Here is a 17,906-nt window from a genome sequence, read left to right on the forward strand (position 1 = left end):
ACTAAGCTAAAATTATGTCTGTGACCGCACAAATGTTGAGAACTCCGAATAGACTATTTCTTTAGCTCAGATCTAATCAGTAATTTTCTACAACAAATCGCAGAAAAAAAAAGCAGTACAATTTTCTTTCATGGGCTTCATCTTCTTTACCACAATTATTATCACAAACATCAATTATGCAGCTCACCTTGGTTTATTGCTTGGGAACTTTGATTACCAACCTAAAGGTCTTGAGTTCGAATCTCACATATATGATGCATGTATAAATTTATCTTAATGACCTAAATATCCTAAAGAAAACAAAGCATCAATTTGCAATTATGATCATCTTTCCAAACAGAATTGACGATGATATAACTCAAACAAGTAAGTGACAACTCAATATGGTATAGATCAATCATCATAGATAGAATATGATAAGAAAAATGGGGACAAATAAATAAATAAAAAAGATATAATATAATAAAGGTTTATTTTAATGAATAACATGTCTTGCAAATGTCACAGTAAATCAAATTGTATTGCATAATAAGTTCTCAACATGATGAGCATGAAATAAAATAGCACCCAAAAAAAAAAAAAACTACAGCAAACAGAATTGAACCGATCGAATCTTGAATCAAATTGATATTCTTGGGTTTGTCAGTGTGCTAGGAAACCAACTGGTTGGTAAACTGTCCTTTAAAGTCCACCTCTTAATTTGAAAAGCCACCAAAAGCTTGATTTTATGCATCAAGGCCAGTGGGGTCAAACTTTGTATATGTTAGTTCTCTTCACCGAAATAATATAAACCAAAATGGCAACAATAAAAAGGTAAAGCCTCAATAAATGATATTTGCAAATACTGCAAGCTTCCAAAGCTTGAAATAATGATGTTTCAAAAAGAAACTTCACAACAAAATTTTTATGGCCGCGATTAAAAAACCCAATCACAATAAATTTTGACTTCGTTTGGAATAGCTTTTTTTTTGCTTCTTAAAGTAACTTTTTAGAATAATTTTTTTAAAATTTTGTATTAAAAGCTGTTTTAAGAATCAATAAGAAGCTATCCCAAAAGAATCCTAAAGCAAAATAAAAAATCTAACAATACCAATAATAAACATTTAGAAGAAAATGGATCAAGGAAAAAGTCACTGGAGTGAAATAAAATGAATTCTCTCAGTGATATAAAGATATATTTTCTCTTGAAAGTTTTCCACTAACATTGCACTACACTCAAAGGAATCTGGCATCAAGCAAGCACTCACAAAACTGAAAGTAGAAAGCAAAGAATTTATTGATATTAAGCTTTTTTAGCATGACTCTAAGCCTTCGTTTGGGACGGCTTTCTTACTGTTTTTTAAAGCAGCATTTTAGTACACAAATTAAAATTTTTGTACTAAGAAATTGCTTAAGAAACAATAAAAAATTCATCCCAAACAAAGCCTAAGTGTTGGCATTTATAAGCAAGTAGTTCCCCAGTAGGTTACCTCATTGACCAGATTAAAATTTCAAATTTGGGTCAATTCCACAATATCAAAAACAGAAGCAACTGCAAAAGTCACATGCAATTTGCCTCTCCAGTTCAAATATGGAATACAACAGCCAAAAGCCTTTCTTGAATCACAAAGGAGGCCCGCACAACACGGCCCTAAAAGCCCATAACAAGAACCGGAAAGCCTAATCACCAAAGATATCTCCAACCATAGTTTGAGGGTTAATTACAATACACTAAAGAAACACGAAACCACAGACCTGCATCAAATAGATCAATCTACAATCTCCTAAGCAAAATTATATGTAATCATCTTAGCTCTGTGATCTATCCACGTCAGAATAGTAGAGCCCAATCCCATTTTACATTTTTTTGCAAAAAGAAAAAAAAAACACTTAGATTGTGCCATAAACAAATTAATCAAGCAAGTAAGCCCAATTTGCTCTAGAAGATGTCAGATTGCCAGACTCCTTTGTTTGAAAGGGAAAGGTTTTAGGCAAGGTCCAAAAGTGGTATCGAATGCTGTTTTCTCCCATTGGATGCATTAAATCATCATTATTATATGAGATATTCATACATTCAGTAGTTCTGCCCTAAGGTCTCGTTTGGGATGGCTTTCTTATTGCTTCTTAAAACAGCTTTTCAATATAAAAATTTAGAATTCTTATATTAAAAAGTTGTTTTAAAAAGCAGTAAGAAAGCCGTCCCAAACGAAGCCCAAGTCTCATTGACATAAGCCACTTCTTTGTGATTAATGAACGGTCAAAAACATATGAAAATACAAAAGCATACTTAAGATAAAATCAAGAAATGCATGATCCAGATAGTACCTTAATTTGAAGCTTTACAAATCTGAATCAAATCCAATGTTCCAGAAACCCTCTGGTGTCAATGGTGGAGCGTACCTGTAACGATGCCGAGAAACACCATCATGATGTTCACAACGCAAAGTATTAGCAGCCTTACCTCCATCAGGAAGAACTGCGTCATAGAACTTCTTGCATTGCTGGCACTCAACTCCTTTGAGGTTATCCCTCTCAATTTTCCTCCTGACGGGCTCCACATATTTAAAACTTTTGTTTGATGGCCCAACAATTGATATTGGGTGTTTCTTGGATATAGTTTCAGAGGCTAGGTCGAGAGTTTCCTCATCAGAGCAATCTTCATCCATGGCTTTATCATCAGAAATGAGATTGCTGTTTAGGTCTTGGGGATCCACATTCAAATTTCGTACATTTTCCATGGGAGTATTGAGAAAATCATCATGTGGATCTCCATCTCTGAGTTCTTGACGTGCCCTAGTATCTCTCCAACGTGAAGCAGCTAGCTTAAAGCTGCTTGAAGGTTCTTTTTTTACATTCGAAAGAGGCTTTGCTGGGATAAAACCTTGTTTCATTGATATAGTGGTGCAGGATCCAGAATCTGAACCTTTGTTTGGTTCAATGACCTGATCAACCACACACCCTTTTTGATGAGCTATATCGATCTTTGATTTACTTAGCTTGGAAACATGCCGGGCAGTCTCTTGAACGGTGTTCTTCATATCTGCAGTCAGCAAAGTATGAAATGATTATTACAAAACATAAATGCTCCAATGAAGTTTACCCGTTCTTAAAATTCATTTTTCAATAGCACTGAATTTAAAAAGCATTGCTTACAACATAACAAGAAAAATGAACAATGGTTTTGTATGATAAGAACTTGAATATTCAAAATCTACATTTTATGGATGCAAAGGTTATTTGCCATATACTTATATTATGGAGTAGAAATACTATTTCATAAGAAATCAGGACAAAAAAAAGCATGGGCTTAAGAAATCTTACCTTCATTGCCTCTCTTATTTAGGCAACCAGTTGATGGTCCATTTTCATCTCCCATAATGTCTGCATGAGGAATATTTTCCGCCCCATTGCCAAGCTTGCTTATGAGAAAATTATATTGAGACTTCAAATGTTTGTAATTTGTTTTAAGCTTAATGCACTCCTCAAACAAACTTTTCTTTTTGTTTAGCTCCACTTCAATTTTTTGATCTTTCAACTCAATCTGTTGCAGTAGATCTTCTTCATGTTCCTTCGCTTTAACAACTTCATTGACTTTTTGCACAAGCTGTTCCAAGAGCTGTTTCTTCTCAAGTTGACATCGGTTCAGCAACTGCTCCTTATTCATCAATCTTTCCTTACTTTCTTCTAAGGATGCAGTCAGTTGCTTAATTTTCTCTTGAGAATGCTGCCTTTCAGATTGGAGTTCTTGTATCTGCTGTAAGAGAGAATCTTCTTTTTTCCTCCACTCCAGATCTTCGGCTTTCTTGAAACCTATAATCCTTTTTTGTATAGATTGTGATAATGTTTGCAGATCAGGAAAGTGCTGACGACAAACAAACTCTATCTGTGAAACTCGCACCGTTAATTCCTCAACTGTATCGATAAGAAGCATGGTGAACTGACATAAATACTGAGAATCAACCTCAGTTTCAATCGAGCTTCTAAGCATCCTTGGGCTCTGCTGCTGATTTTCATCATCCATCATTTAGTTAAGATGACAACTAACAATAAGGCTGCACTGATTAATGAAGAAAACAATTATTAGTTTACAATAATCTTTAAGGTGTAGGTCCATTAAGTGCATGATAAGTGCAACAAAATAGCTAAGTTAACGTGAAATTATAAATAAAGTGCTATTAACAACGCAAGTGGAATTCAAATGTGACTTTTCGGTCACCTTCTTTCTCAAGAACATCAAGGTTCTGAGACATCATTGAGGACCAGCCTTTTTTTCTTCTTAACTGATGTTGAACAAGACCGAAGGATTAGAAAATTGAATCAAACCAGTTCATATTCTGACAACTTACAGTCTTACACAAGCACAATCTTCATAGATTTATAGCGGTTTGAAAAGTAAGGAAGCTGAGAATGTATAGTCATCAAGTTCTCTCAGGTCCAATTTTATAAAAATGTTACCTGGAATTTTTTCTGGAAGGTTGCATTACTATGTTAAATCAAGCATTGATTTATTTGCATTTACTGAACCCAAGGAATGCAAATGCGCCAGACCTCCAAGATTGCAAACAAATTCAACATAAAGAAGACATTTCTGCTGGTGCAGTGGACTAGAAACTTAAAGATAGATTACATTGTTTTGTCTCCAATGTATGCCTCCCGTATTAGACATGTGAAACTGCAACTTCAATAAATGGCTGCAGATTAATTTCGTAAGGAAACCAAAAATGTTTTACAGGACACGGCAAAAGAAATTAAATGTATAAAAAGCATATGTCAACCTAAGAGGCTGTTTGGTATCGGATTTATCGTCGGATTTAAGTCGGATTTAAGCTAAATCCACCCAAACGGTTCTATAGTGCGCATTAAATCCCGAGATTCAATAAATCCCAGATTTACGGATTTAATGCTTAAATCCCGAATTTACTAAATCCCTCAATTCGGTGGATTTAACGGGATTTAAAGAGTGTCGGAAGTAGGGCTGTCAATTCGGGTTGCCGGGTCGGGTTCGGGTCGAACCCGAACTGACCCGAAGTTAAACGGGTCGACCTGAACCCGACCTGTTTAGTTATACGGGTCCAATTGCTGAACCCGGACCCGACCCGGGTTAATCACGGGTCGGGTTGACCCGACCTGCCAACCCAAAATTTTTTGGGAAAAAAATGTTAAGCAGGAAATCGCAGAAAGAGCGAAGTCGAACTAGCCACGAAGTAGCCGGAGAAGTGCACGAAGGGTAGAAAGTTATCTTCACAGCCGGCGAAATCCCGTCGTTGCTTGCGCTCAAAATGTCGTAACTCTCGTTCCGTCTGGAAGGGAAAGCCGTCGAAGGAGCAGTCGAACAGCACGGAGGATTCGGAGAGGCAGCGACAGAGGGAATGAGAGAAGGTGAGTGATCGAGAGAGAATGAGCCCAGGAAAAAAAAAGGGTCGCAGCTTTCTCGTCTCTCCAATATTTAATCGCAGCAGAGAAGTGCTGGGCGACATCGTGCGAGACGTGGGAGGAGATCGTGGGTGTGGAGCTCGAGCGGCATGGCCGAGAGGTACGTGCGATCCTCTCTTTTTTTTTATTTCATTTCGGGTCAACACTTTCCTTTCTTCATTCGGCATCAATTTGGTATTAGAGACCTGTTCATTTCAATTCTTGTTTTGTGGAATCTATATCTTGCACTTTCATTCACCATTGTTTATTGAAGTTCACCACCATAAACAAGTACGTCACCTTTGTTCAATTTCTGCTATCCAAAACGTTTAAGAACACTGCCAACTTAATATATGCTTGATGGTATATTCTTATTTCTTCCTCTTAGGCTGTGTACCAAATTCCATGCCTTTCTATCTTAGGTTGTGCATCCAAATGATGGCAATGAAATATGGAAAGAAAAGAATGGATGTGAAATGTCCGGAATTATCTCTTCAGCAAAAGATATGATTCTTTCCAAAGAAATTAGTTTGTTGAATCTTGAGGAAGATTTTTCAGGATTCCTTTCTCCGTGATTGAGAAGTAATAGCTGAAGGTAGGCATCTCTCAGGGGTGTTACTGTTTGCCTTTTGGAGGGGAAGCAATAGTTGTCCAAATTGTGTCACCGTCCAGTTCTACGTCATGAAGGAAGGGAAATATATTATCAAGCTTATAACTTGTGGAAGGGACTCTTCTCTAGTTTGAAAGAAGTTCAAGTCACCCAATCCTGCTTAGGGCGCGGGTGCAAATGAGTAAAGTAAAATTTGAGCCAACCCAACTCATACATAATGCGACATTCTTGTTACGCATGCTATTACTGCTTTTATTGTTTTGATGAATGAAGTCATGCATAGTGTAGCATTATTGTTATCGTGTCCTATAACTAAGGGTGATAACAAGTCTAGTTCGAGCAAACTAACAAAAATTTGAAATCAAAGATTTTTACATCGACAAGAAAAATTGAGTAAACTCAATCATTTTTTTTATTTCGAGAAGAGTTTCAAGTTGATTCAAATAATTTTTTTAACTTACAAAAATATTATTAATTACCAATCATGATTATTATCCATATACAAATATTCTACAACAACATCAAGCCTTTATCCCATTACATGGGTTCGAATACATAAATCTTTTTTTCTCTATTGTGTCCTATTTCAAGTCAAATTATTATTAAAATCTTGAATGTCATTTCTAATATTTTCTAATCATGATATTAATGCTTTAATATATAATAAATTCTATTAAATATAAATACATAAATGTGTATATAAATGCATTTGTATATGTGATGCGTATGTGCATGTGTGTGTTTGTATGTATTTACATATACATACATATATGTATGTATTTATAAATACACACAAATAAGTGCATATATCATATATTGAATAGATATTATAAATTCCACAACGACGATAACATCAAGCCTTTATCCTACTATGTGGGATCAGCTATATAAATCCATTTTCTCTATTCTGTCGTGTTTAGAGTCAAATTCTCATTTAAATCTAATAAAGAAATGTCATTCCCAATATTTCAGCTATATAAATCCTTTTTTCTTCATTGTGTTATGTTTAAAGTCAAAGTCTCATTTAAATCTAATAAAGAAAGGTCATTTTTAATATTTTCAAATCATGGCTTGAATCATTTAATATATTATTGCTAAATCACAACCGTCCCTTGGCATTTTGATCTCACAACTAGGATGGGAATCCGTGGGAGGCTCACCTGGATCACACTGATATGCTTCCATATTTAGGTGAATGATTTAGGAAGGATTATATTAGAGCAATTATGCATGATTATGTAATTATTTGTTTGTTTATTAAGATATCTTGTATAGATCCATAAATAGGGACAAGTTTGTGCAATAAAACTAAGCCATTTCCTTTTCTAATTCTCTGAATTTAACATGGTATAAGAGTCTTCATTGCCGTTGCTAGAATTCTGAGTTTTTTGCACTGTCGTGCCTTCCTTGCCAACCTTCGCTTGTTTTTGTTATCTATCTATAACCAACGCAGCCTTCATTGCTGCCCTGCTTGACATAGCCTTCATCGCTACCTTTTGTCGCCGTAATGTCTTAAGTAAATTCCTCCCAAAATTTTGACCAAATGGAGGACTTTATGGTGCACTAAGAAAGAGGAGATCTCCAAAATATGCAACCTTCCTATCGTTTAAATTAGAATAATTATTTGAAGTGGTCTCAATTTGTGAAGACCTACTTGAAAGGGAAAGGAAAGATGAATCACCTCCTTGGGGTAGGACCAAAAGAAGAAGATTCTAATTTTTGGGTGTGGGGTGAAGCAGACTCCATGATCATGTCATGGTTGTGGAATTTCATAACTCCAGAAATGAGCGATGCTTTCATGTTCCTATCTACTACAAAAGAGATGGGATGTCACCAGACAAACCTTCTCAAAAGCTCGTGATGCTACACAAATATTCAAAATTGAAGTCAAGATAGGAAGCATAAAACAAGGAAGTAAGACCGTGACTAAATATGCCACTCTCGTTCAAAGCTTGTGGCAGAAAATTGATCACCACAGATGCATAGAGATCAAATATCCAGAAAACGCTACTATCCTAAAAAGCTTTATTGAGAAGATAGAGTGTATGACTTTCTTACAAGATTAAATGACCAAGTTAGAGTTCAAATCATTGGCAAAGAGTAGACACCCACAGTAAATGGGATCATTTAACTCATTCTGTGCTGAGGAAAGCCGATGCTGGAACCAAAGATTGCTTAAGGTTCAGGAATGGTGACATCCAAAGAGGCGTCATGGAAGAAGGAAAGAGATAAGGATTCCTCAAAAGTGCAAGACAAAGACTCCCTTTGGTGCAGCTATTATAAGAAATCAAGATACACAAAAAAGACATGCTGAAAGTTACATGGAAAGCCCCCAAGTAAAGAGTGGAATCAAAGTAAACAAAAGGGAACATCACAAGCTAACATAACAACAAGTCAACCTAACCCAGAAACATAGTCCAGTTTCAGAGAGCCCAATAAAGAAGATATTGATAAGCTAAAACAATTGTTGTTATTCATGTGATACAAACAGGAATAGCAAGGAATTGATAAAATATTGTAAAGCTTACCACTTTAAGGTGAATGTATCACAATAATTAACTTTAAGGATTTTCAATTGAAGTTTGATATGGCATGCAATTACAAGCTAGGAGAACAAACCAACAAAATAATATAAAAAATTACAGTAAAACTAGTTATGACGTAATAAGAATCCACGGTTCATATTTAGAACATTCACCTAGAGTTCCCTCTCACTCACGCTCTAAAAAAGGCTTTAACGGAGAGAAAATTTCAGCAATCCAAACGACACCACCAAAAGAGATAGGACATCAACGATCTTGATCCACGGGAAGGTAACTAGAGGAGACACGGGTGGATGTCCGACGAGTTACCACTATGCAGAGGGTCGTTGTTCATCGATAGTCTCGGCTAGGTGGAATAGTATACGGTCGATGGAGTCTTCTATCTCCCAGTCGGGGTCGAAGAATGGTGATTGAAGAATATCTATTTCCCTTGAGAATCGTAAGCGAAGCCATGGAGGTAGAGATAAACAACGAGCCTTGTACTCTTTCGAATACTGACGGGTATTACAATCACCCTCACCTAGGGGGCTTTTTATTTGGTCCGATCACAGAACGTAGCTCTATGTTCGGCCGCCAATAGAATCGCGCCATGCGTTATCACTATTTACCGCGCGGCCCGACAACCCAACCCGGAACGGACCCATGATGGCTCGGTATTTCTCGATTTTGCTAGGTATTGCTAGGTATTGGTCGATTTTGCTCGGCAATAATCAATGAGCAATACCGAGCAAATACCGAGTAATGCCTAGCAATATGCGAACATAACATTCTCGGGTTCCGGTCCGGGTCAAGTCGTCGGGCCGCACGGTAAAGAGTAAGAGCACGTGGTGATATGTTATTGGCGGCCGAACGTAGCTCTACGTCCGGTCAGAGGACGTAATAATTGTTTCCACCTAGGGTCTCTTTCTTCTCTCAAAGCTCACAACATTGAAGAAGACAAAAACTAAAATTTTTATTCATCAAATCATCATCAAAATACAATAGAGGGGGCCTTTATATATAGGCCTCAACATGACAAAAGAAAAAGACTAAAGTGCCCTCAGGGCTACAACATCAAGCTAACCACCCATATGGGTAAAATAGAAAAATAGAAATATAAAATGAACAATACATAAAATGCATAAAAAATAAAGACTCCTGATCGTGGCTGTCGGTCATGATGCCTCTGATAAACAAGCCAAAATCTCATGTTGATGTCCTCATGTATCTCTTGAAAAATCACATGCATCTTCTTCTCTTGCACTTTTAAGTAAAATTTCTATATTCATTTGATTAAGTGCCTCTAAAAAATATTTAAAAAGAGTATGGATCATTGACTCAGGAGCCACAGATCACATGACACATTTTACTACCCACTTCATCAACTACACTCATTGCTGAGTGATAAGGAAATTATTATTGTTGATGGTTCTCTTACCACAATAACAGACCAAAGAGACATATCTAGAGGTGTAAACGAGTCGAGTTGAGTCAAGTTTTGACTTTATCGAGCTCATCTCGTCAGCCAGAAGGTGGGCCCGAACTCAAGCTCAAACTCGGCTCGTCCCACTACAAACGAGCTCAAGTCGGCTCGCGAGCTTCCAACATCTAGACCCAGCTACTCTCGGTCGTCTGTACTCGTCCCACGCGCAGACGCATGGTCACTTTCCACGCTCGTCCCACGCGGCACGCCTCGTGCGAGTCGTCGGCCTCGCACAGGCCACAAACTCCATCAAGCCCAGCACGTTCGGTAGATAAAGCTCCTAAGTCCGCGAACATCCAATACGAACGAGCGAGATTTTAAGCAGAAGGCGAAAGCCCGGTTCGCAAAAAGCCCAGTCCACAAAATTAAGCGGGATTTTAAAAATTATTACATTTTTTTAAAATTGAAGGTGGGATTCGAGCCAGCTCGCGAGCCGAGCTTGTCAAGCTCAAGTCTGAGCTCGAGTTCGCAAAAGGCCCAGTCCACAAAATTAGTCGAGATCGAGCCAACTCGGCTCACTTACACCCTTAGACACACCATTATCACCCTCTCTCACTCTCAAAAATGTGCTTGATGTACCTCAATTATTCACAAACCTAATTTCCATGCAAAAACTTACCAATGATCATAATTATAAAAAAAATGATCATAATTATCAAGTCTTATTTAACCTTGTTTATTTCAGGACCAAGGATTGAGGAAGAAAATTAGACTTGCTAAGGAGAGAAATTGATTGTATTAGTTAAACGAGCTAGACAAATCCACTATTATGAATAATTGTTATTCTATATTATCCTTATTTAGCAAAATATCTACTATTTTCCTTCATCATTTTAGTCAAGTATGTATCCAAAACTTTTTTATAAGGACGTCCATCTTTTGATGTCTTAAAAAATATGTATCAAAAACTTTTTATAAGTTGAAAATTGTATCTTTTCATTGTGAAACTTATAAGTTAGTCAAGTATAAATGAGTTTTTTTCAAACAAAATTGAGAGATGTCATATCCCCTTCTACCTTATTCATGGTGATATCTAGGGACCCAAACAAATTCCTAACATCTTAGGAGCCCGATAGTTTGTATCCTTCATTGATGACTGCACTCGAGTCTCTTGGATCTTTCTCCTCAAAAATAAATTTAATGTGAGAACTATCCTCCCTCTTTTTTATACCATGATCCAAAATTAATTCGGTGTAAAAAATAAGAAAATTTTGTTTCAACAATGCCAAAGATTACTTTAATCAAACAATATCCTCCTACTTTCAAAGGACATGTATCTTTTATGAGTCTTCCTACATCATACTTCACAACAAAATGGAGTTACATAAAGAAAAAATGACCACGTTCTTGCCTCCACCCGTGCACTTTTATTCCACTACATTATATCCAAATTATACTGAGGGAAAGCCTTTCTGACCGCCACATATCTCATAAACCAACAAACTTCAACAACCTTAGGATTAAAAACACCAATGAATATTTTATCCTCTTTTTACCCTGAATTTCAAACTCATAACAACCACACACCCAGAATCATTTGGTACATTGCCTATGTTCACATTCATAGTCAAAATAGATAAAAATTAGATCCAATAGCACTCAAATGTATCTTTGTTGGATATGTATCCACCCATAAAGGTTATAAGTGTTATCATCTCTCTACCAAGAAAACCCCTTGTATCTGTTGACGTTAATTTTAATGAACAAAAATCTTATCTCACCAAATCTCATCTTCAATGGGAGATTGAAACTGAGGAAGATGAGGAAAGTGAGCTTGTCCCTCTTGACCTTTCAACTCCACCTCAAAACAATCCACCTACACCTGAAATCAAAGATAGGGAAATTGAGGACAAAACTATTATGGATAATAGGAGGTATGGGAAAGCGTATTCCAAGTGTACAAATCCAAATTATGCTCCAGAGCAAATCCAAGAATCCAGACCTACTAAAATTGAGGTAAATACAAGTTCACCAAAAAACCTCCATTGTACCCCATAAGCAACTTTGTATCATTCCATAACTTATCACCTTCATACAAAAATTTCATGGTTACACTAAATGATATTCATATTCCTAATGATATTTCTGAAACCTTACTATTGAAAATTAGAAAAGTGCCATGAAAGATGATATACAGGCCCTGGAAAAGAATAATACATGGAAGATCACCGACCTACTAGTAGGGAAAAATCAATTGGCAGCAAATGAGCGATCTCTATGAAACACAAAGATGATGGTACACTGGAAAGATATAAGACAAGATTGCTGACGAAAGGGTACACTTATACGTACAACATTTACTACCAGAAAACTTTTGCACTTGTAGCCAAGATGAATACTGTGAGGATCTTGCTCTCACTAGCAGATAATTATAACTGATATCTAGAATAGTTGGATATCAAAAATGCATTCTTACATAGGAACTTGAAGGAAGAAATATTTATGTAGATTCCACCAGGATTCAAGGAGAAATCTAGGGGTAACAAATTGTACAAGTTAAAAAGGCTCTATATGCCAAAGTAGTCACTAAGAGCTTGGCATAGAAGATTCTCAAAAGTCATGCTACTTAATGTATTTCACAACAAAAATACATAAATGATCTTCTTAAAGAAACAGATAAACTAGCTTGTAAACTAGCACCAACATTAGTATAACCAAATCTTAAATTGGAGAAGTTAAAGAAGATCCAAATGTAGATAAATGAGCTTACTAGAGACTTACGCAAAAATTGATCTACCTTTTCCACACTATACCAGATATAGCATTTGATATAAGCATGATTAGCCAGTTTATGCAAAATCAAAAGCATATTCACATTTAAGCTATATACATAATACTGAATTATCTTAAGGTAAACACAGGTAAAGGGATTCCTTTAAGAATAGACTGTAAAATAACACCACAAGTATATACTAATGCAAATTATGCAAGATAACCAGTAGATAGACGATCTACCTCAAGATACTGCACATTCCTTGGAGGAAACCTTATTATATGGTGAATCGAGAAACAGAATGTGATGACAAGGTACAGTGCAAAAATAAAATATAGAGCTATGACCTTAGGAATATGTAAGCTACTATGAATCAAGATAATTCTAGAAAACCAAAAGATCAAGTGGGAAGGGCCCGTGACAGGACCAAGCACATAGAAGTTGACAGATATTTCATAAAGGAGAAATTAAACAGTGCTCTTATATGTATCAAGCATGTCTCATTCAAAGATTACATTGCATATATTCTTACCAAGGGACTCGATAACTCTATCTTTCTAGGACTGATTACCAAGATGGGAATGATGGATTTATATTCCTCGGCTTGAGAGGGAGTGTTAAATCCCAGCCGCCCCATGGCATTTTGATTCCACGGCTAGGAAGGGAATCCGTGGGAGGCTCACTTATTAAATCCTAACTGTCTCTTAGCATTTTGACCAATAGCTAGAATGGAAATTCGTAGGAGGCTCACCTAAATCACGCTAATCTCCTTCAAGTGGCCGTTTATGAAGGATTATATTAGAGCAATCATGCATGATTCTATAATTATTTATTTCTTTATTAAGATATCTTATATAGATCTATAAATATGGATAAGTTTGTGAAATAAAATCAAGTTTTTTGCCTCTCAAATTCTCTGAATTTAGCAATTATAAATTATATTAAACATAAATACATAAATGTGTGTGTGTGTGTATAAGTGTATTGTGAATGTACTTGTGTGTATGTGTGTGTACACGTGTGTATAAATACACCCAAATATGTGCATACATCATATATTGAATAGATTACTTAATTCAATAGAGTCACCTCCAAGTCAAAGCATATCGATTTCAATTTCAAGTAATTATCGAGCAAGTTTCGAGTTTCAAACATAATTATAATCCTTAGTTATTACCATAGTACCGTTGGTTACCTTCAAAGTGTTAGTGTTTAAGACTGAGCTATATCTTTTCTTCATCATGTTGTGTAATGGAGATCAAATTAATTTTAAGAATACAAAATGCTTTACTTTCTGAAGTTTCCATCAAGTCACATTAGCAATTTTCATCTAACCAACAATGCTTAATGCTCATTGCCAGCAAGAAAGATTTTCCCATTATTTTTACGAAAAAATTAGAAATAAGCTCTTTATGTAAAGTACAATGAAAAGACATACCAAAATATTTTATTTAGGATTCCATGGACAATCAACACAAGGTATTAATGTATTGTGAACCTCTTGTAATGGCATTTATCAACTCCTTTTTCTAGTTTGAAAAATTTTCACCTTTCTTTTGTAGGCACTCTCTTTCCATGAATTTGATCTAATCACATTGTCAGAAATCACCAATATGAGCTTTTGATTGACTTCAACTTTGATTGCTTTATCTACAACTTCTTTGAAATTTGGATCTCCTTCGATCTTATGCCTTTTTTGCAGTTCTTTATCAGCTTTCAAGATTCAAAGCAAAAGAAGATGACCCTTAACTTGATTCTTGTCTCTGGATATCCTCACTCAAGATTAATTCTCAAACATAATTGAGTTTTAATAGCATAAACCTATAAGAACTATTTTCTATAGTCACAGTTATACACCAAAGCTTAACACAAAAACCCAATTATGAGAATTGATCTAAATCGAACTTGATTAACTTGAGATCATACTGAATTTATGCATAAACTTTGTAAAAAAAGCAAACTCCGTCATTCTAAAATAATTTCTCATAAAAAAAAACATTCTATTTGCAATTGATGTGCATGCTTGACAATGATTTCGTTACACCAACTATGATCTTCTTATGCAATATACTAAAGCATGCATTCATTGTAAGCAATAAATACATAGCTCCCAACATTTGTCCAACATTTGTCTATCTATGAGATAGCAATCATCTTTATTTATGGGATGTCATATTATGGACACTATCATCAAGAGATGTAGATGAAATTTATTCTAATACATGTACACCTTAATCCACACCTTCCTGTGTTTAAAATCTTTTTTCTATCAATCTTGTTAACATTGACCTTTCTAGCATTGGTGGTCATTGATTCTTCTTTACCCTTAGGACATCACCTCTAATTTTGGTATTAGTGGGAAAAAAAGACATGCTGAAGAGTAATTGCAAAAAAAAAAAAAAAACAGAATGACAGAAAATTCAAAACAAAGTGGTTTGATGAAATTATCTCGCTATATCTATGACTGCACAACAACACTTGTTCTCTCTCTCTCTCTCTCATTTTTCCTGATTCCCTATATTTGTCTGTTTTTTAGGCACCCAATCATCCTTTTTCCCCCACCACATAGGAGAAATAATGCAATACAAGTGGACCTTTTTTGTCCTTTTATAAGGCACCCAATCATCCTCTTTTTCCCCCCACAACATAAGAGGCAAAATTCAATATTACTGTACATTTTTTTGTCTCTTATTTTTAGAACTTAAAGAGATGGAAATTCATAATAAACTAAGTTCAAATTTATTTGAATTTAAACCATAACATAAAAACTTGTAACTACTATTTGAACCTCTGATTAGCCAAACCATATATTTTGAATTTGTAGTTATCTTATAAAGGGTAAATTGAACTCCATAAATTAACAAAATGTTCATAAATATATTGTCATAATCATGGAAAAATGATAATTATTACATACTAAATTACACATGAGAAATAAATGTTCAATAAATTTTTAGACAAATGCCAATGGAACTCTCCTAATGAGCAAGGGCGCATAAAACCCCAAATTAAGTAAGAATCGTTTACCTCAAAGTGCACCACTAAAGTAAACAACTTCTTTGAAATCAGCTAGATGGATAGTTGACTAACTCTACAGTAGTTTGCAAAATTATATCTAAATAAGTGAACTTAATATGAAGCCATGCATTTATTACTATTTTCATGACCTAAAATTGGAGTATTTGGGGAAATCCTCAAAGCGAAAAAATTAAAGTTAAAGATAAATTACAATAAGATATAAGTTATCGTTTTTTTTATATATAATAGCTTAATAGTTACTTCTCTCCATTCATTAAAAGCACATTTTTCCCTCAATAACCTTGTTCACTATCCTGAATTACCACTAATTTTTTTCACTTACGTCTGATCATTTCTAAACTATTCTCAAACTTCTACAATAATATTTTTTATCAAAACTAGTACTCTTAAACATCTCAACCGGCTCTAAGCCCTAACTCTTTCGATCACTTGCTAGTAAGATTGATCCTGGTGTTGGCTTTCCTCGTTTCACATCTAAACAACAGAAAGAAAAAATGGAAATTAAGTGTAATCTGTAGAAACACTGCAAGCCTAAAAAATAAATATTCATCGTAATAACCAGAACATGCCTACGTAGATTGAATTGCCAACAATCAGTTTAGTAAAGACCATTCGACGGATTCATACACCGCATATAACATGCAGAGTGAACCCCAGTAACATGCTAAACTATGCTTTTGACAGTGTGGGCTAAACAAGGGTTATGTGAAGAAACGTGTAAATAGAGGAGGCACAGAATAATGAACTTAGATTTCGTAAATGGAAAAAAAAATCATCAATATGAGTATGAACCTGCGATGACTTCTCCAACCAAAAATTTCACCTCCTAGCACGCCTCTTTGCTCGCAACTGCCTAGTTTTTCACCGACGCTTTCGGTTTTTCAGATGACGGACTGTCGGGAGCGGCGTAGGGGAGAAATAGGAGGGTTCAAGAACAGCGTGGGGAAGAAATGGGCTTCGAGCGGCGCAAGAAGACGACTAGGTTTCGCCTTTCTCTCGGGAATGTGAAGGCGCGAAGTGCCCAGAGTGCGAATTGCGAACCGCGCCAATTAAACTGAGTAATTGAAAAAATATTAGAAATTCAAAATAATATATATTTATAGAAAATAAAAATAGTTTTAATTAAATTATACAAAATAATATAATATCAATTATAAATATTTATAATTTATTTTGATTAATGTATATTATAAAATTTGATTATATTTATAATTTATTAATCAATAATTATTATATTTTTCAATTATATTAAATACAAATATTTATATTAGACTTTTATCATTTTGATAATGAGACTTAACTAGTATTAAACTATTAATATCAAATATTAATTGAATTTCTCATGAGCTTTGTATCCAACATGGATCAAGTTTCATATCGAGCTTCTTGTTAAGCATATTTACGAGCTTCAAACAATATTGTTCATAAACATAAACGAGTCGAACACATACTTGTTTATTAAAACATCAAATATTTGAAAAAAATGTTCAAGCTTGTTTGATTACTTAAACGATTACGAATGAGCTTTTACAAGTCGAGCATCGAGTGGTATTATAAACGCTCAATTCGTTTCCAATCCTATGAAGATGAGCGGGGGTGAAGAAATATGGTGGTGCCAATAACGAAGGTCATGATTAAGAGGACCCAAAGGATGATGAGAGGGTAGCTAGAGCCCAATGATTAGTGAGGGAGATTGTTGCACTAGTGCAACATACGTAGGAGAAGGCTTATGATTGGGTCGAATCAATAGTTCGAAATTTGTTTGAATGTTGTTTGAAGTTTTACGAATAACTTTACAACTAATTTTAATTATAATTAAGTTTAAATTTGGGTCTAAAGTAAGTTTAAATTCACATATAGACTCCCTATTCTTGGCACCATGACATCAAAAAATAGGAATGATTTGCTAAAAAATAAAATCATTAAAAATATTTATTCAATGAAAAAAAAAAGGAATATTTATTCAATTTCTGTATGATACAAGTAAAATTTCTCTAAAGCTTATATATCTTAATTACTATTGATACATCGTCAAAAATTTATCTTCATTGGGCACGAATCTAGATGCATAATCAAGTTGGAAACATCAAAAATTAATTCGGAGACTATATGAACTCCGATTTCAACAAACTTACAATTGAACTGAGC

General features: G+C 35.1%; 1 protein-coding gene across 1 annotated transcript; it reads right to left on the reverse strand.

The window, feature by feature from the left end:
• Positions 1 to 2,196: 2,196 nt before the first annotated feature.
• On the reverse strand, positions 2,197 to 16,784 carry LOC110099455 (protein gamma response 1). Its single transcript, XM_020826604.2, has 3 exons — positions 16,551 to 16,784; positions 3,301 to 4,036; positions 2,197 to 3,019 (listed from the first exon to the last, which is right to left on the reverse strand). The coding sequence occupies exons 2-3, from the start codon at positions 4,001 to 4,003 to the stop codon at positions 2,319 to 2,321; spliced, it is 1,404 nt and encodes a 467-aa protein (XP_020682263.1). The 5' UTR covers positions 4,004 to 4,036; positions 16,551 to 16,784; the 3' UTR covers positions 2,197 to 2,318.
• Between the last annotated feature and the right edge of the window lie 1,122 nt (positions 16,785 to 17,906).

Source organism: Dendrobium catenatum, unplaced genomic scaffold, assembly GCF_001605985.2.
Source record: "Dendrobium catenatum unplaced genomic scaffold, ASM160598v2 fragScaff_scaffold_185, whole genome shotgun sequence".
Taxonomy (NCBI): domain Eukaryota; kingdom Viridiplantae; phylum Streptophyta; class Magnoliopsida; order Asparagales; family Orchidaceae; genus Dendrobium; species Dendrobium catenatum.

Excerpts from the sequence above, each read along its gene's own strand:
- LOC110099455 (XM_020826604.2), bottom strand. The coding sequence starts at position 4,003 with ATGATGGATGATGAAAATCAGCAGCAGAGCCCAAGGATGCTTAGAAGC. Across the intron at positions 3,020-3,300 it reads AAATAAGAGAGGCAATGAAG|ATATGAAGAACACCGTTCAA; the intron begins GTAAGATTTCTT and ends TGCTGACTGCAG.